Source organism: Pleurodeles waltl, chromosome 9 (genome assembly GCF_031143425.1).
Source record: "Pleurodeles waltl isolate 20211129_DDA chromosome 9, aPleWal1.hap1.20221129, whole genome shotgun sequence".
Classification (NCBI taxonomy): domain Eukaryota; kingdom Metazoa; phylum Chordata; class Amphibia; order Caudata; family Salamandridae; genus Pleurodeles; species Pleurodeles waltl.
The window spans coordinates 208,715,147-208,742,920 of record NC_090448.1 but is presented as its reverse complement, the minus strand read 5'-3'; the positions used below and the strand labels follow the sequence as shown (position 1 = coordinate 208,742,920).

At 44.2% G+C, this 27,774-nt stretch overlaps 1 protein-coding gene across 3 annotated transcripts in view; it reads right to left on the bottom strand.

Moving 5' to 3' along the window:
• The window catches only part of FAM107A (family with sequence similarity 107 member A), a 435,693-nt gene that overhangs the window by 132,122 nt on the left and 275,797 nt on the right, over positions 1-27,774 (bottom strand). For all 3 annotated transcript variants that reach the window (XR_011198635.1, XM_069206548.1, XM_069206546.1), the window contains exon 2: positions 20,571-20,745. Coding sequence is in view for 2 of the 3 variants with exons in the window: in XM_069206546.1 (XP_069062647.1) it covers positions 20,571-20,745 (175 nt within the window). In the remaining variant the exon portion in view is untranslated. The remainder of the gene's footprint in view (positions 1-20,570; positions 20,746-27,774) is intronic.

Here is a 27,774-nt window from a genome sequence, read left to right as displayed (position 1 = left end):
AAGGTAAAATAAATTTGTATATCTGAGGTGGCCAATAATTTGAGAATGCTCACGAATTTTCAAAAAGAAAAGTAGCATAAGTGGTCATGGTGGATGTACCCTGACCCCAGGGGTGACAAATAGAAGTATTTGAGGGTCAAATTATGGGTTTAAAATGTTATTTCTTCACCATGCATGATATCCGCGATTAATCAAGATTAATCAAGATTAATCGAGAATGATCGCAAACAAGCAACAAAAAAAATATTTTAAAAAAGTCCCTGTATCCTTTGTTTTTTTCAGTGAATAGATAGATAGATACATAGATATATAGATAGATAGATAGATAGATAGATAGATATTTAAGTTACTTAGAAGTGATGTTGACAGACAATAATACATCTATACATGCCTGTATAAAGCTATCGTGGAAGCCAGTCTCCTGGCTGCTGTTTATTAAAGGCTGATATTTTGTACTTTATTATTTAAATGGTCAAGCCATTCCACTGAGATAGGATCACTACCTAATATTATGCCATCTTTAGAGATGATTAGATCAAGTGTGGCATACTTCTCACCAGTAGGTTTTCTTATAGTGTTTTATTAGTTTGTTGATTTGTAAGAAGTGGATAGCTGGGTAAATAATTATTATTTATTTTAACCTGTATCTTTTGGGAAGTGGTTTGCTTGTGCATTGCTTGTCAATGGTGGAGCAGAGTAAGCATCTTAACAACACACAGAATCGCATCCAAATATGGAGCGATTCTCTTTCACCATCCTATTAACAACCCATATATTGAAAAGGAAGGCACTGGCATACAGATGCACAATCTCCATTATGAAGAACATCAGTTAGGAGTAGCCAGGGTTAGAAAGTATTTCTCCTTGCTTTTGGAACCCATACACAACACTTAATACCCCTGGCCTCAAAGTTGCCAATCATTTGTCTCTTTTCTTGCACCTCATCAGCAAATAGAGGTTGCATAAAGGCCACCTAAGGTGTGGACACAAGGGTAATACAGGGATGTCATGGGCTGTGGGTATGTATGAGTCAAATATTCTATGAAGATTCTTCAGCTACTACTGAAATTTGGCAATTCAATGTAATTTGAAATTCATGCTAGAATTTGGGTGACAAATTTTATCTTACGCTGAATCTGCTGGGTGACAGCATCAGGTTCCATGGATCACTTTTAACAATCATTTGCACAAATCTAATCTGGAGTTGAAAGTTTTTGCCATTTTCAATTGATTTCAATGTTATTTTGAAACTGCCCTGTAAGACCAAATCTGATCTTCTGAAGATATTTACCTGGTATATTCTATTTTACTGCCTGGCACCCTTTAAACCTTGTTTAATTAATGCGTTAATTAGGAGGAGAGGCAATTATCTAGTTTGTTTGTTTCAGACAGATTCTGTGATACTGGAGTTCCTGGCTGAAGATCACAGATGTCTGTGTGTGGGAGGAAAACAATTTTGTGCAAATGCATCTGCCTGTCTTTGAGTTTCTTTTATTGAGATTTATGCGTTTTTATGAATATTGGTAAAATGGAGCACGTTCAAACTGTGTGTTTTATGAAAAGGTGGACATTATTAAATTATGCGTTCATCTGCAATAGTGATACATGACGTGCATGACCATCCGGATAATTAAGGTGTCATTTATGTAACTATAACAAGCTAGCTGACCCTATTTTGATACAATGGAAAACAATAGATAATATCATCTGAATTACTGAATACAATGCAACAGTAGTCCAAGTGCCCAATATCATAAACTACCTGCAGAAAGTGCAAACACAAAACATGAGCATGGGTGGAAATATCCCCTTCCACATACAACTGCAAACTGTCAACATTGTAGTTTTTAAAATATACTTGTTAACAACAAATTCCCACACATCTGTGAAGTGAATATAATCAGTGTTCTTGGCACAAGTGCCGCTGGGCCTAATTTGCATTTTAACTGAATGACACCTTCCACAAGCAAATGAGGGTCAGACTTCTGCAGCATGCTTTGTTTTCCTCCAGGACCAACACCGAGTTTGAGTTTTCTGTTATGCAAAATGTTTAATTTATGTTGAAACCTAAGCACTTTGAAAGGGAGGATAATATTTCTATCTAAAACACTAAATAGCATTCATAATGCCCCACTTCTGTTCCACGTCAGGTTACTGTAAAACATTTAACACCCTTAAAATTGTTTATTTCTTTAATACCCCAAAATTACATAGATTTGTTTATGATGGATTCTTAGAGATTAAATCTTCTTTAATATGTTTCGCTGTCTTTTGTGTCCACATTTAAGCTTATCTCTTCCTTCATCCTGAGATCCTGCATTATCTGTACTTTTGATCTTATTTCAGCCTCTTATTTTATAGGGATAAAACAAATCTGCAGTAACCATTGAGTAAAGGCAACCATATTGCCCTCGCTCTCTTCATCCCATGGTTCCTTCTCTCTCTTTAGGTCTGACGTTAGCCAATACCTTTGATTTTCAGAAAAATATATGTACAACATAGTTACTCAAAGGACTTTCATCCAATTTTTGTCATCCATTTGTCTTTTTGTGTGCCGTTCGCATTTTGCATTCGCCCACTGCAGCATACAGCATGGAACAGGGGGTCAGCCCACTTCCGCCACTTTATAACTTCACTATAATTACTGTACTTTGCTCTTTCACCAGGGGCACATGCACACATCCGAACACAGAGGAGCTTCCTGCTGTGCCAATGTTTTTTGTTTCTAATTTATTATTTTGATGTCCCCTTTGTGTTTAGAGCCTCATGTGACAGTAGTACAATTTATACCAGTGAGTCAGGTGATGGCACAGGCCACATTCCCCATTATGTGAGTTACTGTCCCGGGCCAACGCTGTTGTAAATTCCTTTTGAAGTGTCCGTTTTCTGACTGCTGGTATTTCACATAACAGATTGTGTCAACTCGAAAATGTTCTGTTAGTAAATTGTTGAATGCTTCAATAGCATACATGTGAGTTCAAAAGCAGACAATTCTTCAAACACATTTATTCTCGGCTCAGTTTCACAAATTTCTTTGTAATAAACTTTAACACTTTTTATTTCCTTCCATCTTTTCTTCTTTCTTCCTTTCTTTTTCCTTTCTTTCTTTTCATTTTCCTTTTTATTATTTCATTACATCTTTCTTTAATTTCTTTCTTTTTATTCCTTCTTTCCTTTTTCATTCCTTCTTTCTTTCATTCCTTTCTTTCTTTCTCTCTTTCATTACTTCTTTCTTTCTTTCTTTCATTTTTTCTTTCCTGCGTTCCTTTTATTCCATTTCTTTCTTTCTTTCTTTTTTTCTTTCTTTCTTTCAATTTTTCTTATATTGTAATTCCTTCTTACTTTCTGTCTTTTCATTCCCTAAATCCTTTTTATTATCATGCTTTCTTTACTTTTTTCTTTAATTCCTCATGTCCGTCTTTCTTGCATTCCTTTCTCATTCATTCCACCAGTCCTTCTTTCTTTGCTTTTTCTTTCTTTCATTCTTTTCTTTTTCTTTCTTATTTTCTTCATTCCCCTTTTCTTTCATTCCATCTTTTCTTCTTTCTTGCTTTCCTTTTTCTTTCATTCTTTCCTGTTTTGTTATTCCTTTCATTCCTTCTTTTCTTCTTTCTTGCTTTCTTTCTCTCTTGCCTTTGTTCTTTTCCTTTCCTTCTTTCTTTCTTTCATTCATTTTTTCCTTCTTTCTTGCGTTCATTCCTTCATCTTCCTTTCATCCCTTCTTTCTTGCTTTCTTTCTCTCTTTTTCTTTCTATTTTCTTTCCTGCTTTCACTCTTTTTTCCTTGTTTCCATTCCTTCTTTCCTTCTTCTTTGATTTCTATGCTTTCTTTCCTTCTTTCTTTCTTTCTGTCTTACTATCCCTTGTCCTTTCTTCTTTCCTTCTTTCTAGACTTCTTTTCCTTTTTCTTTTTTCTTGCCATCTTTCTAGCCTTCTTTTTTGCCTTCTCTTTCCTCTTCTGCGTGTTGTTTTTGCCCTCTAACCAAATCCATCATGAACTCTATCCACTCCGGCGCCCCTTCGGACCCCTGCCCGCACTTCATCTTTAACAAAGCCGACGACATCATCGCCCCACACCTCCAGACCGTCATCAACTCTTCTTTTTCTTCTGCTACCTTCCCTGAATGCTGGAAACACGCCGAAGTCAACGCCCTACTAAAGAAACCTACGGCTGACCCGAGCGACCTGAAAAACTTCCGCCCCATCTATCTTCTGCCTTTCCCAGCCAAGGTAATAGAGAAGACCGTCAACAAACAGCTGACCACCTTCCTGGAAGACAACAACCTGCTCGACCCTTCACAAACCGGATTCCGAACCAACCACAGCACAGAAACCGCCCTCATCTCAGTCACAGACGACATCAGAACCCTGATGGACAACGGTGAAACAGTCACCCTCATTCTCCTCGACCTCTCGGCTGCCTTTGACACCGTCTGTCACTGCACCCTAATCACCCGCCTCCGCTCCACCGGGATCCAAGGCCAGGCCCTGGACTGGATCGCCTCCTTCCTCGCAAACCGTTCCCAAAGAGTTTACCTCCCTCCGTTTCGCTCAGAACCCACCGAGATCATCTGCGGCGTACCTCAAGGCTCATCACTCAGCCCGACACTCTTCAATGTCTACATGAGCCCCCTCGCCAACATCGTACGCAAGCACGACATCATCATCACCTCCTACGACGACGACACCCAACTTATACTCTCCCTCACCAAGGACCCCGCCAGCGCCAAGACCAACCTACAAGAAGGTATGAAGGACGTCGCAGATTGGATGAGGCTCAGTCGCCTAAAGCTGAACTCTGAAAAAACGGAAGTCCTCATCCTCGGCAACACCCCATCCGCCTGGGACGACTCCTGGTGGCCCACGGCCCTCGGCACCGCACCGACCCCCACAGACCACGCCCGCAACCTCGGCTTCATCTTGGACCCTCTTCTCACCATGACCAAGCAAGTCAACGCCGTGTCCTCCGCCTGCTTCCTCACCCTCCGCATGCTCCGCAAGATCTTCCGCTGGATCCCCGCCGACACCAGAAAAACCGTGACCCACGCCCTCGTCACGCGCCACCTGGACTACGGCAACACTCTCTACGCTGGGACCACAGCCAAACTCCAAAATCGCCTGCAACGCATTCAAAACGCCTCTGCCCGCCTCATACTCGACGTACCCCGCAACAGCCACATCTCCGCACACCTGAGACACCTGCATTGGCTCCCAGTCAGTAAAAGGATCACCTTCCGACTTCTCACCCACGCACACAAAGCCCTCCACAACAAGGGACCGGAATACCTCAACAGACGCCTCAGTTTCTACGTCCCCACCCGCCTCCTCCGCTCCTCTGGCCTCGCACTCGCTGCCGTCCCTCGCATCCGCCACTCCACGGCAGGTGGGAGATCTTTCTCCTTCCTGGCGGCCAAGACCTGGAACTCCCTTCCCACCAGCCTCAGGACCACCCAGGACCACTCCGCTTTCCGGAGACTCCTAAAGACCTGGCTGTTCGAGCAGCGGGAACCCCCGCTTTCCCCTAGCGCCTTGAGACCCGCACGGGTGAGTAGCGCGCTTTATAAATGTTAATGATTTGATTTGATTCTATCTTCCCTTCGTTCATTCTTTCTTTCCTTCCATATTTCCTGCCTTCCTTTTTCTTTCTTTACCTATTTTTTCTCAAAGGCAAGATACTTGCAGCCAATGGCACACCAATTGGCTTTTTTAGGTCTGTGTTAGCCAAGACCTTTGATTTTACTAAAATAATGTGTATGACTTAGGGCCTGATTTAGAGTTTGGCAGATGGGTTACTCCATCACAAATTTGATGTGATGGATATCCGTCCGCCGTATTACAATTCCCATAGGATATAATAGGATTGTAATATGGTAGACAGGATATCTGTCACATCTGTAACACAGTAATCTCATCTGCCAAACTCTAAATCAGGCCCATAGTCACTTATAGAGGTTTTCAGCCACAATTAATCCGTTTGTATAATATTGTGTCATTTGCATTTTTTCTCCAACCCGCTTGCGCATGCATCAAGAAGCAACATGTCACCCCCACTTCAGTCATTGGCTGTCTTTACTATGAGTAACGGAATGCTGCCCTTTCACAAGGACCACATCCAAACACAAAGTAGCCCACTTTAGTGCTGGGGGCTCTATAGTAACGTGAGATTTTTTTAAAAACCGAAATACATTTTTGCCTTTAGTCAATGTTTTTGTAGATTGTCAAATGCCCAGCAGCTTTCCTAACAATAATGTTTTGCAAAAGCCATGACAAAATAAAACAAGAATTGCCAAAAGACTGTCAGATGACAACAGACCTATTGGCTTTGCCAATGCTAATTGTGTTTCCTGTCACTCCCACTGCAGTACCAGGCTGGTCGCAGTTCACTCAAACTTACTTTACCATTACACACATTTGGCTCCAAATAAAGAAAGGATTTTTCATAGGCAATATCAGTGTTAAGATAATTAATACTTGCACTGTGCTGTGTATCAGATCAGGAATGAAGCAATGACCCAATAACATCTTAACTGGTAAAAGACAGAAGATAGTATAAGTTTTCTATACTGTTTGCATGGAACAAATATTTAGTAACTTTTTTTTAGGCCCAGATCAAATTTGCATTATGCTGGCATATTCGGAGTAATTTTGGCAATTTCACGCTACCTTCGGTATGCAAAATTCCAGAAATTATGAAATTACACCAGATAAAGTAATAACGCTCCATTCGCTGCAAAAATGTACCTCAAACACACAGCAACAACACAAAGGGCAGAGCGGTTGTTGCGTGCAGTGCTTTTGTTTGTTTGCACCTTTTTTAGCGTGAAATTCATTTTCACATCCAAATAGGACATAAGGACGCATTTTGCGCTATAATACAGTGCCAAGTACCAGTTTTGTATTACTTCTAATTACGCATAATTTTGCCAACATTTTACATAATAATGCAAAAGCAAACGACATTAATTTTGCATACCACTTGTTCTGATCAGTATTTAGTGCTTTACCACAATTACAATCACAGAAACCACCAAGAAACTGCCTTATTAGGTCGCACTTCATAAGACCAAAAATTAAATTAGATTAAATTAAATTACATAAAATCATTTATCAGTTTTATCTTGACGTGGGGAACCTTTGTGTAATTTTGTTTATATCTAACTGTGATGAAATCCCGTTTGTTGATAACATCTATTTCACTCACTGTGACAGTTCATTAGACTGTTGTATCCCTGTATATTACTCTTTTTTGTTCAACTCATTAAAGTAGAAAGATTCCGTTAGATTGTTTTCATTTTCTTATGAGAACGTGCTACGGGCAACTACTTGCTTCAGTGTTCCATACAGTGCACCCCTTTCTGACTGAAGAATTGAGCGGCCACTGCCTGGCTTCTCGATTTCACTTTGGTACTCCTGATACTACATTTGCTACCACCGATTTCTGGGTAGACGGAGGCAACCGAAGGAGCATTCATTTAGAGGCCTCGGAGACCTCTTTAATTTCTGTAACTTCCACTCCTTGCCATATTCCACGCCCTTCTGAAGTAAACAGGAGGGTTGTGGGGAGGAGGGGAGAAGTGAGTTAAGGGGACCAACCAGGGATGTAACAATTTTGCTACCTCTAGGATTTTGGTTGACTGACGTCCAGGAGCCAGCTGGTCAAGTACAGATAATCATCATCTCTTTTTCAAACCTCCCCCTTCTCCCTAACTTTCAGCGAATGTCCTGGTCTCTCACAGCCTTAGCACCAGTTAGGATGTTAGTATCTGAAGCTTCCTGTCCCATATTTGTGACACAAATAGCCGTTTAGTAATGGAAACATTTATTTAAAAAAAAAGGTTTTTCCGAGATAATATCTGAGTCGCTAGAAACGTAATGTAAAACAAGACTAACAGGACGATAACCACAAGTTACACCTCAATTTCTTTATATCAACAGGGTCGTCTTTCGTTGTAAAGCCAGCTGGAACTTCTTTTTATGCTTAGACCCTCCTAAAGGTATACCCTTATTCTGTGTTATAAAGGAGATTTGCAAATACAATGATAGGATGGTAAAGGCTTAGTTCATACCACACTGCATCTGTTTACGTTCTCAACTTTTAAAATGTGTGTCTCCTTACATATTTTGCAACAATGTCAAAGGTAACAATATCCAGCGATTAGCTTATTTAAAAGGCTTGAGAACTGATTCATAGAATTATCAAAGAATAGCCTTCCCCTTGAGTCATGGAGGGTGAAGCAAGAGCAACGCAATCCTTTAGTCAGATTTACCAAGCCACGCAAAGCCACTTTGTGTGGCCTTGCGTGGCTTGTAAAATTTGGAGTAACACATGGCAGCACAAGTCACTAACTTGCGTTACTCTGCAGCGGGAAGGCATTACATTGATGGAGAGTGGCTGTTCCCATGCATCAACCCACATATTTTAGTGCATTCCCAGATTTACCAAGACAAGTGAAGCTGGGAATGCGTGAAATTGAATGCCTTCCTGACAGAGGCGCAACAAGTAGAAATATTTTTACTTCACATTTTTTCCTCTTTCTAAATTGCCAGATTACATGAAAGTGGTGCATAAACTGTGATGCGCCACTTTTCTTGCGCTGCCCCAACAACACCATGTGTGCGCCATTTTAACAATACGGTGCACCGTGGCGCATGTTAGGACAATAGTGTCAAAATTGATGACACTATTGTGGTACATTGTGGTACTTTGCAGTATTAAAGCCATAAATTGTGGTGCTAATCCTGCAAAGTAAAGGGAGGCCCACTGAAAGTAATGGGCACGTCATTTTAACGCCTACTCTGAGCAGGGGTTAAATATGAAGCTAAAAATGGCGCAGTGAAATGTTGTACATTTCATTACATCAGCACATAGCGCACCAGCACAGTGAGAGAGAGCAGGAAAATGCCTTCTTGATTTGACACAGCACAAAGCAGCAAGTTGTCTAGCCTTTGTTTTGATATGATAAATCTGGCCCTAAGTTATTTACGTTTCATCTGGCAGGATGGCTCAGTATACTGAAAGTTCTGCTGAAACATGCGTTAATCACCAGATTCCTATTTAAATTCCAGCAAGAGCAACTCAGTCCTTGGCCATTTTGAGGAGTGTAAATTAAGTATCACTAAGGAGCTGATAATGAGTTTCGCGGACGGTTTACACCGTCCGCCAAACCTCAGACGGGGAGGTTGCCACCATACTGGCTCCCTCCCCACCAGCCCCATTAAGAGTTTCCCACTAGGTCAGCATATGGAAACCCGAGTTTTCGCCTGCTGGCCTAGTGGGAAACAGCCTAAAGCATTGTCTCTGGCTCTTAATCAAGCCGGCGGCAATGCTGTAGAGCTCAGGATGCACCATCACCCTTGCAATGTTCACTGTCTGCAAAGGGTGCTGCCCATGCCAAATGCAGTGGTATTGCCATGAAACCGCTGGTGGAGAAGTGGGTCATAACCCGCAGGGCAGAGCTGCTTGCAGCGCTACCATGGTGGATTTGGACCAACACCACCTACAGACTGCCCGGATCTCTGATCCTGGCAGAGCTGGCTGTTCCATGGCAGTGGTCTGACCGTCATCTACGAGTCTGACAGTCTAGTGACCGCCAGACTCGTAATGAGGCCCTAAATGTAGTAATCATAACACCTTTAACTAATAGCACCTAGAAGGAGCATAAGTGTAATAGAAGCACTTTATAAAACCAAAATGATTACAATTTACTGCATTAGTAGCCCAAAACTTAAATTAAAGGACATCAAACCCAGAATATAAAAAGCTGCAACTTCCGATAGAAGCAAAGGTGTGGGGTTTTGGAATGAGTAAAGACATTAAAAATATGTATATATTTTCAATATGTTACAATAATAATTCATAAATAGCAAACATTCAGCAGTATGCTTCACAAGGTTATTTAGCATTAGTTTACAAAACAGACTAGCACTTCCATATTATGTAATTCTTGTTTCATTACTACACAGGTCAACATTAAAGGACGCCTATTGTTATAGGCTCTTCAATTAAGCTGGAGAAAGAAGGGGTTCCAGTTCTACAATGTTTAATCACCACATGCATGGCATTAAGGACCACATTTAGGGTTTGCTGTGCACCTACTTTTGGCAGGCATACTATAGGTTATTTGCTTTTTTCCATTTTTATTTAGCACAAACTCAACCCAAAGGTATTGGAACGCTACGTATGAGCACTAGTTACATTACACAAGAAGGCATTCATTTTTGTAGGCAAGAGGTGATTAAGGGCTTGATTTAGATATTGGCAGACGTATTACTCCATCACAACAGTGTTGGATATCCCATCCGCCGACATCTAAGACCCATAGGATATAATTGGATTTGGATTTCAGTGGATGGGACTTCCGTCGCCATTGTGAATGAGTAACTCATCTGTCAATATCTAAATCAGGCCCTAAGTGATTTGCCCATAATCACAGGATGTTGAGTTGAAGCAGAGACTTGAACACAGCTCAAAAGGCAATCAGTCAATGTTCCTGGCACAATGAGAGTTTTCTTTGGGCATGTGGGGAACAATGATCAGGAAAACCGTGATGGACAGTAATCCCATCCTTAGCATGGCAGGTCTACTAATGCAATGTCTGCCAGTGAATTTCAGTGATTGCCCCATTGTGAGTGTGTTTCAGATGGCATCATCTTTGACACAAATAACTAAGACCCTGCATTTCGGACTGAGAGAGGGTAGTCAAGAGCTTGGCAGGCAGGTCATTCGCTAGTGGCTGGCAAATACCCAATCTCTATGTCAACACGATTCTCCAAACATTGAATAACAAGCCATTTTCATTTACATTAGCATTCACTCCCCTCGCACAGATGAGGTACAGTTTAGATAGAATACAACTGCATTGTAGCTCTTGGGTTTAAAAGGTGTGTCATAAATGTGGCAGATAGACAGCAGTTAAGGGTTACGTGCAACTGTGCCCTGATCCATAGGTAACCTCGCTCTGTTTTATAGTTACATAGACAACTATTCATCTCTTTTTGTTGAACTGGGCATGGTCTACATTTACTCTCTGCATGCTCATGGGGATTCAACGATGTCTCATTTGTTGGTAGTCTAAAGACTCGTAGTCTCGCCATTTACACAAATCTGACACACCGTTGAGGCTCACAGGGATTCCCTGGAGTAGATCCCCTAATTCAGCCCCCTGGAAGCACAAGTACTGATGGGGTCTCTGGGGAAAGGAAGAATATCACGCATGCACAAATCGCAGGGAATTAACTCACCAAACCTCTTCATATCCTTGAAAGTCAGATGGGAATGATGGGTAGGAACACTTGTGGAGGGAGGCTTTAAGGACCCTAAGGGAACAGGCAATATCATCCAGCCTCAGCCAGATTCAATTAAAATATCTTCACTTCACCAACCTGATGTGGATGCGACTGTGAGACGCCCCCCTACACCCATCCTCAGCATGCACTATGTGCAAGAAGGAGGGTGCACATTGTTTTCTTACGGTGTGGTCCTGCCTGGTAATAGCCCGATACTGGGAAGTGGAGGTGATCAGCACTCAGTGATGGGTCCTGGAGGGTCCCATCGTTATCCCTATACATGTGGTGCTACTGTGCTTGGTTCAACAGGTGGAGGAGCAGAGGGAAAAGGAGACTATAGTGGTGCTAGGTACCCTTACAGCAAAGCATGACATCGTTGAGTCTGAAGTGCTGCTGACCCTCCCACGATATAAACATGGCATATAGAAATGGACTGGTGCACTAAGCCTGAAGAACAAATAAATGCAGCCAGAGGATGCCGTACTAAACACCAGAAAATCTAGGATCGATGATAGACACACTATGGACTACAGTGAATGATGTACTTTTATGTTTGTCCTGTACTAATGCCTTTACCGACTGGCTGTATTGTTTGGTTTTCTTTACACAACTTCTTGTAGAGAAATAAAAAAATGCTTATAAAAAATAAACCCCATTTTACGAAGGTATGATGGCTACTCTGATGTTCTGATAGGACTTGAAACAGGTTAACAGGGTACATTATCGACTTGGAGAAATTTTCCTTTACAAGCACCCATTCACTTGAACTGTGATTTAGATATGGAGAGGCATTCTGTGTGCCATTCAGTGTTGTCAGAAATTGACACGAAAGACACCATTACAATTTGAATCGACTGGTTTTGCAGGAGAGGGGGCTGTTGGCATTTGTGGGTAAAAGATGTGGTACATCAAACCCAGATGCATACCTTTACAGTCTAATATTATGTTCAAACATCACATGACCGAATAGCGCATAGGTACTGTAAAAATTCAGAAATTAGTAAAACCGTACTAACATACTAAAATAAATACATTACGAAACTTATCGCTAAAGGAGAACCACAAAGAGGTGCCCACATTAATGGTTGCTGACTAAATCACTTCCCAAAAGGCAAACATCACCCTTGAGACAGTATGAGTATTAGCAATCTCACAGAACATATGCACTGTAGCTTCAAACACTGTATGGATCCATGCCAAAAACAATATATATATTGATGGATCCAGGCAACACATAAAACAATGATCCCACACATTATATGCTTAAGTTGCGCAAGGATATATATGGCTATGAGCCTTGGCAGCAGATAGTAATAAACATTAATAGCCTTATACAGCCATATGCATTCAGGTCCCTAGATGACAATATCACTGAACCAAGCATAACATGCATCAATTTATCTAGATAGTATATACATCAGTATTTCATGGTAACATAAGCATCACTCCAAGGGGGTATTTTAATTTTATGTGTATTGAATTTGCACGTTTGCGCTTTACTGGTCTTATATGCTAAAGACGCCACTTGTTGTCGGTGCTCTTGTTGTTTTTTCTTATGGCTATCCATAAAATGAAGGACTGGGCACAGATGTGCAGTTAAAACGGGGGCATTTTTATGTGCTAAAACAAGTATTTTTGTTTTCTTAATTCTTTTCATGTTCTGATTCAAGGGGGAATTTTAATTTTATGTGTATTGAATTTGGACTTTTCGCACTGTTAGCACTTTAATCAATCAATCAATCAATCAGGTTCTTGTAGAGCACAGCTAATCACTCATGAGGGTGTCAAGGTACTGAGGGATAGTAGGAGTCCAGTCGAAGAGCCATGCATTGAGATCCTTTTTGAACTGAGGTAGTGAGGGTGATTGCCTGAGGTGTATTGGGAGAGCATTCCAGGTCTTTGCGGCAAGGTAAGTGAGGGATCTTCCTCCAGCTGAGTTCTGTGTATCCTTGGGGGAATGGAGAGGGCCAGCTGGGTGGAGTTGTGGTGTCGGGTTGGTGTGTGGAAGGTCAGGCGGTGGTTGAGGTTTGCTGGTCTGATGTTGTGGAGGGCCTTGTATGCATGCATGAGGAGCTTGACGGTGTTTCTTTTCTTGATCGGGAGCCAGTGAGGATCTCTCAGTTGACCGGAGATGTGGCTGAGGTGGTGGATGTCCAGGATGAATCCGGCTTTGGCGTTGTGGATTCTCTGCAGTTTCTGTTGGAATGTTTAGGTGGTGCCAGTGTAGAGTACGTTGCCATAGTCTAATTTGCTGCTGATAAGCGCCTCCGTGACTGTTCTCCTGTACTCGATTAGAACCCATTTGAAAATCTTGCAGAGCAGATGGAGTGTGTGGAAGCAAGAGGATGAGACAACGTTGATTTGGTAGTTCATAGACACCGAGAAGTCAAGGATGATGCCGAAGTTGCATGCATGGCTGGTGGGTGTGGGGGGGTGGTTGCGAGTGTTGTTGGCCACCAGGAGTCGTCTCAGGCTGAGGGGGAGAAACCAGGGATGAGGATTTTGGTATTGTCAGAGCTGAGCTTCAGGAAGCTGTCATTTATCCAGGCGGCGCATGCCTTCAATCCATTGTGGAAGTTGCTTTTTGCAGTTGTAGCATTGTCAGTGAGGGAGGGGATCAGCTGGGTGTCATCAGCATAGGAGATGATGTTGAGTCTGTGGTTTCTAGCGAGTGGAGCCAGGTAGATGTTGAAGAGGGTGGGGCTCAGAGAGGAGCCCTGAGGAACGTTGGGAGCTTGTCTTTACCGATCTCAAACATTAGGAATGTCTTTTTCTGTAGGCGCTGTAGTTGTTTTTTCATATGGCTATCAATAAAACAAAGGATGTGCCTGGATGCGCAGCCAAAACAGCACGCTGACACTGCACTGTTTGTTACGGGGGCATTTTTAGGTGACAAAACTTACAAGTTCTGTCATTTTAGTTCTATACAAGTTCTGAATCAAGTGGGCATTTTAATTATATGTGTATTGAATTTGCACTGTTCGCACTGTTTTCACTTCACCCGTCTTTGACCTTAGAGACGCCATTTTGGGAATGAGCTCTATTTTTTTTTCCCTATAAGTATCCATAAAATGAAAGGTCAGGGCGTGGATGTGCAGCAGGCATGCAGTAGCAAACCAAGACGCACAAAAGATAAGCCTGTCTGCACCCCTCCACACCCGGCCAGGACCACGGTCCAGGAGCCATCATTCTCCTGGCTCAGGTAGGATCTCCTACTGCTTCAAACAATTGACAGCCTTATAGGCAACTCTTAAAGATGCTTTCCTTCACTCTATCAATTTAAATAAATCAGAGTCCCAAGAATTGTTCACTTTTCCTCTAGCTGCCTGTTGGTTGAATGCCTGTTGGTTGAATCGACTGGTTTTCTGCTGGGCTAAAAGTGCCGGATGGATGGCTCACGTTTATGATTAATTGCAGGTCAAAATCCCATCATAGATTTGATTAGCATGAAGGCTCTATGCCAGACATAATAACCCCTGAGTATTACATATGCTGAAGGGACTGCATAGAAAAAAAGCAGGGGATTAGCTATTATAAGTAGAGAGCCCCTTAAATGTATCTATGATCCGCTTCTTATTCCTGATTGTGAGGGCCTTTATTTTTCTATTCCTTTATAGACCCCTGTTCCATGTACTCACTTTACTCAGGTTCCCCCTGACATCATTGCCAGTTTAGCTATTAGTAAAGCTAATCTCACCCTACTGGGTGACTTTAAAATCCACTTTGATTATGCAAATTCCTCCCTGCCTACAGGCTTATTACACAACCTTGGTTCTGTACAGCTGACACAAAGAGTAAGCGGGTCAGCCCATGAGAAAAGGCATCTTATTGCCCCAGTGTTCAGTGATAACCTGAATCTCGTTGGTGATTAACCCTTTCCAGTGTTATGGTTAGATCATTACCTGATCCCAATGTCACTGCACATTCCCTTGCCTATCTCTCCCATTTATCGGTTACTCAGTGGGGGTCACAGCTGGTCCAAACTTAATATCAAGGATTGGAAGATTATTCTCAACAACTCCAGGCCTGAACTGGGAAACATTTCCTTCTCATCTAATGACAAAGTTGTTGAATGGATTGAAAGTTCTTTAGACCAAACTATTCCAGTCAAAACCCACAAACTGCTTCGAAAGGGAAACCTTCCCCATGGTTCAGCCCTCATTTATTGTCATTGAGGGAAGACTGTGAAAGGCTAGAATCAATGTGAAGGAAGTTGTATGATGAGCAGTGTAAGAAGGAATATTGCATGCCAATCAGAAATAATAATAATACATAAATCATATCTGCCCTAGCCTCATACCATGCATCCGAAATTAACAGGGCCCCAACTCCCCTTGGGATTTTTATAAAAAATGTTTAATCTCTGACGGAGTCTAAACCAGACAGTTCACTACCAGAGCCAACGGTAACTTGCTGTAATAACCTAGCGAAATTCTTTCTTAAGAAAATCACAAACATCTGCTCTTCCTTCCAGGATATTAAAAGAGGGCAAGATCCTTCTTCAAGTGGGGTAGCTGAGGGGAATTCAATGATTGTTCTATCAACCTTACCAGATAATACGCCATACTTTCTCTCAGCGCTTTTTAGCAAGGTGAAGTCAGGCTTCCTTTTTGACCTTGCCCCTTCTCAGACACTGGGACAAGTGTTTGAACACGTTTTTCTGGTCCTGCTGGACCTACTTAATTTGTCATTAACAACTGGTCTAATTCCTCCTGCATGAACACATGCAATAGTAAAACCAGTGGTAAAAAATCCCAATCTGAACCCATTATGTTTGGGGAATTAGAGTCCCATTTCTTTACTACCAGGAGTTGGCAAGCTATTGGAGACACATGTTAACCAGCATATGGAATCCAATAGTATCCTGCATCCAACTCAGACAGGATTTTGGCCGCAGCACAATACAGAAACATTGCTTCTGGATGTAGTTGAGGAGATCAAGATGCTACTGAATCTAGAAGGCTCTGCCGCCCTTATACTCCTAGATCTTAGTGCTGCATTCAACACAACAGATCATGGAATCCTTATTCAGTGATTTTTCCAGTGTAGGAATAAGACACAGTGCTTTACAATGACTTATGCCATTTCTTGGGGACAGGACTTTTCAGATGTTGGCCAAAATGTGTTAGTCTGACACTTTCCCTTTGAAATGCAGAGTGCTTGAAGGATCGGCACTTAGCTCCACTCTGTTTAATCTGTACATGTGCCCTCCTGCTGAGATCGCACACGCATTTGGGATGTCGATCGTATGTTACACAAATGACACCCAAATAGTGTTATTCAACTCATATGAGCACAGAACAAAAATCCCAGTAACTTGCACATGTCTAAAGGAAGTGGCCAGCTGGAAGGTCATCTGCAGCCTTGAGCTCAACAGGGATAAAATAGAGGATATGCTGTTCGGCAACATTTCGAACAGTCCGTCCTTATCAGGCTGGCCTGACTGCCTTGGAACTGCCACTCACCCTTAAATCCCCCATAAGAAGCCTGGGGGTGTAGCTCAATAACACCCTTTCAATAGAATCTCAAGAGAGGAACCTTTCAGCCAGCTGCTACAGCCTTCTTAAAATGCATTGGAATATTCTAAATTTGCTCCCCCTCCTTTCTAGAGGGCTCACTGTACAGGCACTGGTACTATCATACCTAGACTATGGTAACTTGCTGTACTTGGGATCACCTCTATAAGTAACCAAAAGTCTCAAAATTATACAAATTGCAGCACCATGTCTCCTCTTAAACATCCCAAGTGATCAATCTTCCCAGAACGCCTTGGGAATGCTTCACTGTCTCCCAGTCGAACAACGGGTGAAGTTTAAGGCTCTGTGTTTGGCACACAGAGCACTACATGCTAAATGGCAGCCCCTAATGTGAGCCTTGCTGCAGCTGTACACACAAGGGAGGACTCTGAGGTCAACAACTGTGCAACTTCTGAGGGTTCCAAAAATGTGTAGGATGAGATACAAAGGGCATTCTTTCTCCTATTTTTGTTCCTTAAATATGAAACTCCCTGCCAAGTAACCTGCACCTGATAGACAATGAACTTACCTTCAGGAAGTCCCTGCCTTGAAAACGTGACTTTTTGGAATTTAGCATGTCTGTTGATCAGGTTTCTGTTAAGGACACGTTGTCAGTAAGTGTCAGTTGGAATCCAGCACTGGAACGCCTGTGGGTAGCCAGGCGCTTTACAAATTCCATTAGAATGGAACAGAATAGAATTGTTGCAGATAGTCTTAGTAGCTCCAAGCAGTATATGCATCATGTGCCTAGGACATAATTCAGATCAATAGTCCTACAATGTAATAACAAACATTAATGACCTCAGGCTGTAAGGATCATTAGAACATTGGAATGTTGTGAAATTCAGTGAACACAATGGAGGGGCTCAGGGCTTATAACAGCTGGTATAAGACTTCTGTTCCAACATTCCAATGTTTTTCTTTCTGTTTTGCCTATTTTTTTATTTTGAGACCATTCAAGCCTTAGTGGAGGGAATGTTCTAATAGCTTTATAGCCCTTTGCCTCAGGCTATACCAGTTGTTCAAGGCCCTCTGCTTGGTTATAGGCCCCCACCTGTGGCTGAGGCCTATAAAGGCCTATTCAGAGCCTTTAACAACTGGTATAACCTTTAACAGTGGGCTAAAAGGCTAAATAAATAGCCCAAGCAAGTGTATACCTCAGTTGTCCCAGAGAATAACAAGCATCATATGCCCCAGGCAATAACACATATCAATGCCCCAGACAGTAATGAGGATGAATGGTCCTCAGACAGTACCTGGAATCAATGGTTCCAGAGAGTAACAAGCAAATGATCTCAGACTGTCTAAGCATCAATGCCTTCATGATGTGTTAAGCATCAATTGTCTCCGATAGTATATAAATCAATGGCCCTGGGCGGTAATGGGCATCAGCGCCCCCTCACATTATAAATATTAATGGCCCCAAACTGTAACAGGACATGAATTGCAATAGACAGTATAGCATCAATAGTCCCAGGCTGTAACCAGTATCTGTTGACTTCGTCAGCTTAAGAATCATTGGCTGTAAGTAGTGTAGACAGTGATGACCCCAAACGTAATGAGTACCAATGGCCTCAGACTGTGGGCCAGATGTAGGAACCAGTTTGCGAGTCGCAAACCGGAGTTTCCTATGCAGAAATGCATTTTGCGAGTCGGACCGACTCGCAAAATGCATTTCCGACTTGCAAATAGGAAGGGGTGTTCCCTTCCTATTTGCGACTCGCAGTGGTATGCAATTCCATTTGCGACCGACTACGCGGTCGCAAATGGAGTCACAGTTACCATCCACTTGAAGTGGATGGTAACCCACTCGCAAATTGGAAGGGGTCCACATGGGACCCCTTCCCCTTTGTGAATGGACCCCAAAATATTTTTTCAGGGCAGGTAGTGGTCCAAAGGACCACTACCTGCCCTGAAAAAATTCCGAAACAAAAGGTTTCGGATTTTTTTTTAAGTGCAGCTCGTTTTCCTTTAAGGAAAACGGGCTACACTTGAAAAAAAAAAAAATTGCTTTATTTACAAGCAGTCACGGACATGGCGGTCTGCTGACTACAGCAGGCCTCCATGTCAGTGAGTGCCCATAGTCGCTATGGGGCTGCAATTTGCGACCCACCTCATTAATATTAATGAGGTGGGTCTTTGCGACCCCATAGCGACTCGCAGACGGTGTCTGAGACACCGTTCTGCATAGCAAATTGCGAGTTGCAATTTGCGATTCGCTCGGACTCGCAAATTGCAAGTCGCAATTTGCTTTGTACCTACATCTGGCCCTGTATTACCCTTAGTGGTTCCAAGCAGTAAAAAGCCTTAGTGGCCTCAGACAGTAACGGTATTGGCACCAGGCAGTAAAATACTCCAAGGGCCTCAAACAGAAGAAGCATCAATGGCCATGAGCTGTAACATGGTTTAATGGTCCCAGGTTGTAATGAGCATTAATGACCACAGACTGCACATATATTAATGGTCTTCAACAGTAAAAAGCATCCAGAGCCCCAATAGTAATGAGCAGCATACGTCCTACACAGTAATGACAATCAGTGAACCCAGTAGTAAAAGTCAATGATAGGAAACAATAGCAAACATTAATGATAGCAGACAGAATAAGCATCAATAGTATCAGACTGTAATAAGCAGTCAGACTGTAATAAATCACGTTCATTGATGGCACCAGACAGCATAGGTATCAGTGGCTCCAGGCTGTTATATGCATCAATGGACCCAGGCAGTAATATGCATCAGTGCCACAAGGAGTGTAAACAGTTATATTGGAAAGTGATAAAAGATGTTGCATGCATCAATGGCATTAGACAGTAAGGAGAATTAATGAGACTTGGCGTTAATGACCATTAATGGTCCCAGAGAGTAACAAGCATCAGTGGCCTCAGGCAGTAAAAATGACCATTGACCCCAGGCAGCAATGAGGATCAATCCAATCAGGAGCAACTTACATGCTCAGATGCAGTACCTTCAGTGAATCAATGCAGCATTGAGGCTCACCAGTAACAAAAGGCCCCTGACCTCAAGGAATGCCAGTCCTGGACCGAGCACCACTGCACTAACGGCCCTAGTGCAGCTGGCAAGCCAGGCCACTAAATTTCTCCTGTCCCAACGTCAGGCATTAGTAGGCTTTGACACTTGCTGTGACTCTTCACTGTAGCCTTAGTTTCACTTGAAGCAACTCTGCCCACACTAGTTTCAATGGTTCACTTCCACTTCAAGTGCTATCCACTCTGTACTCTTACGTTCAGGGGAAGTGTCACTTGGTGTGGCAGAGCACCACTGAAGCTGCTGCATGATGGACTTTAATCCCATAAAACTAATGTCAAAAGTAGGGGTATTGTGAAAAGCTGTAACAACGTAGAGCAGAAGTCATAAAGGACAAAAGACTGCAGTCTTAAATATTAGGTCATGCCAGGAGCAATACTAGAGAGGTGATCAGACCCCTGCTGAAAGGAGACAGGTTGAAATGGTTACAATGTGAGACAACATTTATGTGAATGATACTTTGAACCCTTTTGGTCTCATGAGCAGGAATGTGCTTTTCTTTGATATTTTTTCTGTTCTGGGTTGCATGTATTTACAGTGTTCTTCCAGTTAATTCTCATATTAGTGAATCAGGTGACTCATTTCTAACAGTACGACAACAGAAACGGTTTACTCCTCATTCAAATGCAACACATTCCTCCTGTGTATCTTTCAGCTAAATCAGATAGGCTTCTAGTGCAACGTAGAGGTGGAAAGAACTCCAAATTTAAGTATTCTTACTCACCTTTTGTGGTTCATCAGAAGTTCTCTGTGTAACTCTTGGTGACTTTTTGATGCTTTAACAGGGTTTATGAGCTTCTTGGGCTTGATCAGCTCACCGCTTCCTTCCAGGTAGTCAGGGTGAGACATGATATCCCCAATGTCAGGTGGCTCCCTCGGAAGCCCTGAATACATGGAAGCTGAAAAGATGAGCATGGACATTGTGAGTAGATCCTTTTCGTTTGCATCCACAGCACAAGCACAAGCTACACAACCTTCTATCATAATATTGTGCCAAATTGAATTTCTAAACATATATGTATAGACAGAATATATAATAGGTAACAGAGTGCCACGGTTTCATTATGCCACTGAGGAGTTCTGGTTAAATAATAAACTATGAGGCCTCAGCTAGCATCCATGTATATATATGTGTAGACACACATGTACACATCGCAGTTTTATAAAAACTCATATTTTACATTGAGCCATGAAATATGGAACATATTTCATAGCTCCCTGTGAAATACGGATGTCATCATCAGGACTTCGCTGAACTTTTTGGCCAGCGTCCATCACTCCCGCCTGTGTGCCACTGCTGATACTGCTGACAGTGCCTGCCGGCTCTGTGTTTGAGGTCTGCCTCCACCTGCAGGCACCCACCTGCCCCTCATCCCTGGTGGCCTGGTGGCAATCTGTGTCAGTCTCGTTTGTCTGTCTTTCCTCTTTTCCTTGCTTTGTCTGTTTTTGCCATTTACCTTTTTTTCTGCTTATTTCTGTACAAGCATCTCTCCTGTGCTTCTGCGCTGCCTGCCGCTGCTGCCCCTGTGGCCCCATCCCCACCGTTGAATCAATGTCCCACCCTCCCAGATGACCATTCTTCTCCCTCCCCTTCTTCAGGGTGGCCGCTGCACAGTGAGGGGCGACTTTACTGACCTTTTTGGCCAGCGTCTGTCGCTCCTTCCTGCATGGTCACTGCTGCTGCAGCTGACAGAGCCTAGCGGCTCTGTGTCCAAGGCCCGCCTCCACCCACAGGCACCCGCCTGCGCCTCATCCCTGGTGGCCTAGTGGCCATCTGTGTCTGTCTGGTTTGTCTGTCTTTCGTCTTTTTCCAATTTTGTCTTTTTTTGCCGTTTACTTTTTTCCGCTTATTTTTGTGCGAGAGGCTCTCTCGCGCTTCCTTGCTCCCTGCTGCCCCTGTGGCCTTGCTCCCCACCCTTGAAGCGCTTTCCTGCCATCCCGCCTCCCAGCTGGCCTATTCCTCCCCCCTCCATCTGTGATGGCGTGCTGAAGGTGCAATAAAGGCAAACCCATCTGCTCCTCTCCACCCCTGGACTGGGCCCAGCACCACAGAGCCTGGCTCTCACACCATCCACTGATATGACACTGAAACCCTCCACACACTGAATCCTGGACGTTCGACCACCTGCCATCACGTTTCCCCAAGGGACACTCACAAACCTTTTACCTGCCGCAACTGCCACCACACCTACTCCACATGCCAAACGTCAGACCCCCCTAACCCCAGAACCATCAAAAACCCCTCCAGACTGCCTCAAGTGCATCCTCCTCAAGGTCTGCTCCCTGCACAAACATGCTGTGGAGCTCTGGGACCTGATATACTCCACCTGCCCGGATATTGCCCTCCTCACTGAGATATGGACAAACACAACATCTGAACCGGACATCACTATCACCATCCCCAGTGACTACAAACTGCTCTGCAAGGACTGACCCTCCAGGCCAGGCCAGGCATCGACATAGCCATCGCCTACAAGACCACCCTCTGAGTATTGATCAACACACAAGAACACTCCCCCCTCATCGAGCACTTCCCCTTCCAAGTGCACGCCACCTCGAAGACCACCATCCATGGCACCCTCATCTACAGACCACCCAGCCCATGCCCAGCTTTCAGCAACTCCATTGTCCACCTCATAGTCCCCCATGCACTTGCCTCCACCTACTACATACTCCTCGGGTATACCCCAACTTCCACATCGATGACCATAATGACCACAACACCTCATCACTACTCGAGAACCTGGACACAATTGGGCTCAAGCAACTGGTCACCTCACCAACGCACATCGCCGGACACACACTCAACCCCATCTTTTCCGCCAGCAGCAATGTCACCATCGACAACTCAAAACCGCTACACTGGAATGTCCATTTCCCTATCACCACACCTACAGCTCATGCCTACACCACTCGCCCCCTCACAGGAATTGGGACAAAACGACAGAAGAGCAAGTCTTCAACACCCTCAGCAACTTGCAACCCCCGACACAACAGATGCCAACACTTCAGCATGCAATCTCTGCAAATAGATCATCGATTGTGCCAAAAACTTAGCTCCTCTCCCGACCACAGGGAAACACACCACCAAGAAAGCCAGCTGGTTCACCCCGCACTCCAGGAATCAAAGAGCACCTACAGGAGGCTGGAGAAGAAATGGAGGAACAGCAAATCCCCGGAGGACTTGGCAGCCTTCAAATCCGCCACAGGATCCCATCATTGCATCATCAGATTCACCAGGAAAACCGCACTACTGGACCGCATCAACATCACCACACACAACACAAAATAACTTTTCAATGTCATCAAGGAATTCACCAAACTACAAGCTGAGACCACTAACATCCCACCATCCAAGGACCTCTGCAACAGGCTAGCCGCCTTCTTCCATTGGAAAATCAAGGAAATCTTTGACAACTTCAGACCCCAAGACTCTCCGAACTCACCAACAATGCCACATCCAGGATCCACCGAACCTCCCACTGCTCCTGCACGCATGGACTCCCCTCACAATGGACGAGAATTGCTCCATCATGAGCAGCATCCACTCCGGAGTCCTCACCGACCTCTGCCCCTACTACATCTTCAACAAGGCCAGTGCCTTGATTGCACCCAAGCTCTGCAAGACCATCAACTGTTTCCTAGAGCAGCCACTTTCTCTGAGGACTGGAACTACGTCGACATCCACCCGCTACTGAAGAAAACCACAGCCGACCCCGCGGATCTCAAGAACTACCGCCCCATCTCGCTGCTGCCTTTCCCAGACAAGGTTTGTGAAAAAGCAATCAATGACCAGCTCCGCCAACACATCGAGGACCATCCTGGACATCTCTCAATCAGGATTCAGAGCTAATCACAGCCCTCCCGAGACCGCCCTGCTTGCTGCCACAGATGACATCTGCTCTCTCCTCAACCTTGGCCAAACAGCAGCCCTCATCCTACTAGACGTATCTGCTGCCTTCGACACAGTGTCGTACTGCACCCTATGCGCCAGACTCCACACAGCAGGCATACGTGGCAAGGCCCTCCGATGGATACACTCGTTCCTGACAGACAGAATGCAGAGAGTCAGGCTCCCGCCACACTTGTCAGAACCTACAGAGATCAGCTATGGAATACTCCAAGGATCCTCATTGAGCCTACATGCTGTTCAACATCTACACAGCCCTGCTCGTCCCAATCATCATGAACTACGGTCTGAACATTGTCTCCTACTCTGATGACACCCAGCTGATCATCTCCCTGACTGAAAACCCCTCAACAGCCAAGAAGAACTTCAGGGATGGGATGGAAGCAGTCACCACCTGGATGAAGGAGAGCTGCCATAAGCTGAACTCCGACAAGACTGAGATTCTCATTCTGGGAGCATGCTCCTCAGCCTGGGATGACTCCTGGTGACCCTCAACACTTGGCAGTCCCTCCACAGACCACGCACACAACCTCGACGTTGTCCTCGACTCAGCGCTCACCATGGCGAGACAGGTCAACTCCATTGTCTCCACCTGTTTCCACACCCTACCGAAGATCTTCAGATGGATCCCAAGTGACTGCCACAAACCCATGACACACGCCCTGATCACAAGCAGACTTAATTATGTCAACGCCGTCTATGTCAGAACCACCAAGAAGAATCTGAGCAAGCTACAACAAATCCAGAACGCCACCGCCAGACTCGTCCTGAATATTCCCCACCGAGAACACATCACTGGACAACTGAGAGATCTCCACTTGCTTCCCATCAAGAAGAGGATCAATTTAAAACTCCTCGTACATGCCTACAGGCCCCTCCACAACCTTGGACCCAGCTACCTCAAATACCACATCACCTGGTACTCCCCTGCCAGACCTCACCGCTCCTTCCAGCAGTCACTCCCCACCATACCCCCATAAAGAAGTTCTCGGCTGGAGGAAGATCGTTCACTTACCCTGTGGCAAAATATTGGAAAACCTTACCTCTCCACCTCACACAGTCACCATTGTTACCTCAATTCAGGAAGAACCTCAAGACATGACTCTTCGAATGAACCCTGAGGACATATCCCACAGTGCCTTGAGACCCTATTAGTGAGTAGCACGCTCTAAAAATGACTGACTGATTGATTGATTGTGAATGACATCCCTTAACTACTCATATGCCTTATCTACTCATACGAGCTCCATTGGCACAGCTACTAGAGTTATGTTTCATGAAAGACCTACTTTTATTCATGAAAGGTATACAAAACTTAAACATTCTAATTCCAGTCACTGTCCCTTGATTGCTGCATTTTGAAGACAACAGTTTTCTCAAGGTCACTATCCGAAAATATATATGGAATATAAACAATATCTAATGGGTAGTTCTATATTGTTGTCTCAAGATTTTGGTTATATTTACTAACCACTTGGTTCTCAGCCTTGTAGTCTGAGGTGTCACCAGAACCCTGTGATGACAATAGTGTACAACATTACACAGTTACCCTTTAAGTATTCTCTTTATCTAAATATATTTATACAAATTTGCTTTATAAACCAAAGTTAAAGTCATGTTGTAGTTGAAACGTAAAAACATAAAAACTACTGAAATTACAGTTAGGGTAAGCTGCACTACCCCTAATTCACATCCCTGCCATGTACTCCTTATGACCTCACACAACTCACTGATGACATCTTAAATTACACTCTTGACATTACTCTTGACATCTCAAATTATGTCACTGGTCATATCAATGAAGAATAGGACTCATATGTGATGGTGAGCTTGGTCAAGAAATGATAGCACCAGAATTGCTAGAAATCCACACTAAGGGGGTCATTCTGACCCTGGCGGCGGCAGAAGCCGCCGGCCTGGCTGGAACCTCCAGAATACTGCTGCGCGGTCAAAAGACCGCCGCGGGTATTCTGGGTTTCCCGCTGGGCGGGCGGGCGACCGCCAGAAGGCCGCCCGCCCACCCAGCGGGTAACACCCTTCCATGAGGATGCCGGCTCCGAATGGAGCCGGCGGAGTGGAAGGGGTGCGACGGGTGCAGTTGCACCCGTCGCGATTTTCAGTGTCTGCATGGCAGACACTGAAAATCTTGGTGGGGCCCTGTTACGGGGGTCCCTGCAGTGCCCATGGCATTGGCATGGGCACTGCAGGGGCCCCCAGGGGCCCCACGACACCCCTTACCGCCATCCTGTTCCTGGCGACCAAAACCGCCAGGAACAGGATGGCGGTAAGGGGGTCGGACTCCCCATGGCGGCGCAGCAAGCTGCGCCGCCGTGGAGGATTCCCCAGGGCAGCGGGAAACCGGCGGTACACCGCCGGTTTCCCGTTTCTGACCGCGGCTGTACCGCCGCGGTCAGAATGCCCAGGGATGCACCGCCAGCCTGTTGGCGGTGCATCCGCGGTCCCCGGCCCTGGTGGATTTTACCACCAGGGTCGGAATGACCCCCTAAATACCTACTGTAACGAAATGCCTCTTTTTGCATGATCACTCCCCAATTTTTAGGGTAGGGCATGTGCTAGCACATGCGTCTCGCTTGCAAGACTGCTGTTAACTAAAAGGCGCTTGGAGCCTGGCCATTGCTTGATATTTGTGGGTTTCTGTGGCACTCTTCTTTAAAGCCTCATAATTTGCCACTGCAGGCCAGGCATCATTTTTGTTCCTGGTGCAAAGCAGTGACCAAGCACTAATTGATTCAACTTAATCAGTGCCCATCCACTGCTCCCAATATGACTGAGGTACTTCTTTATAACTTCTAGGGCCCTGTAAACAGAAGGCATGTGATTGGCAAAAACATGCCCAGCAGGACAAGCAAAATTGGAAATTTTTATTTTCTATTGTTAACTCTTTTTTTATTTTGTCTTGTTTTCTCACTTTGTGCTTATGTTTTGATTAGCTTGCGGACACTGTTTTCAAAAGATGACGATTCTCTTTTTTTTTAATATTGCAAAGCAACTTTGTTTCTTCCTAATGTGTAATTTCCGAAATGATGCTTTAACATATAATTGGGCAGTTCACCCCAATCAACACCACTCTAATCCAATCTGCCCACCTCAATCCATGCCAATCCACCTCACCCCACATCAATCCATCCCATTCGGTCCAATCCACCCTAATCAATCCAATTGACCCCAGACCAATCCAATCCACCCCATTCTGTTCGACCCCACCGCAAACCAAACCACTCACCCCAATCCACCACACCCCAGTCCTCGCAACCCACCCTATTTCAATCCAAAACAATAGGCACCGTTCCAATAAAAACACAATCTGTCCCAGTCCAATCCAAAACAATCTACCTCACTCCAATCCAAAACAATCTGCCCCACTCCAATCCAAAACAATTTACCTCACTCCAATTCAAAACAATCTGCCCCACTCTAATCCAAAACAATGTGCCCCACTCCAATCTGCCCCCAATCAATCCAAAAAAAACCTGCCCCACTCCAATCTAAAACAATCTGCCACACTCCAATACAAAATAATCTGCCCACTCTAATCTAAAACAATCTGCCGCACTCCAATCCAAAACAATTTGCCCCACTGCAATCCCAAATAATCTGACCCACTCCAATTCATAACAATCTGGCTCACTACAATCTGCTCCACTCCAAAGCAATCTACCCCAATCCAATCTGCCCTATTCCAAACCATAACAATCTGCCCCACTACAATCTGCCCACTACAATCCAAAACAATCTTCCACGCTCCCAGCTGCCCCACTACAATTCAAAACAATCTGCCCCACCACAATCTAAAATAATCTGCCCTACTCCAATCCAAAACAATCTGTCTACTCCAATCTGCCCCACTCAAATCCAAAACAATCTGCCCCACTTCAATCCAAAACATTCTGTCCCACTCCATTCCCAAGCAATTTGCACCACTCCACTCCAAAACCTTCTGCCCACTCCAATGTGCCCCATTCCAATCCAAAACAATCTTCCCCACTCCAATCCAAAA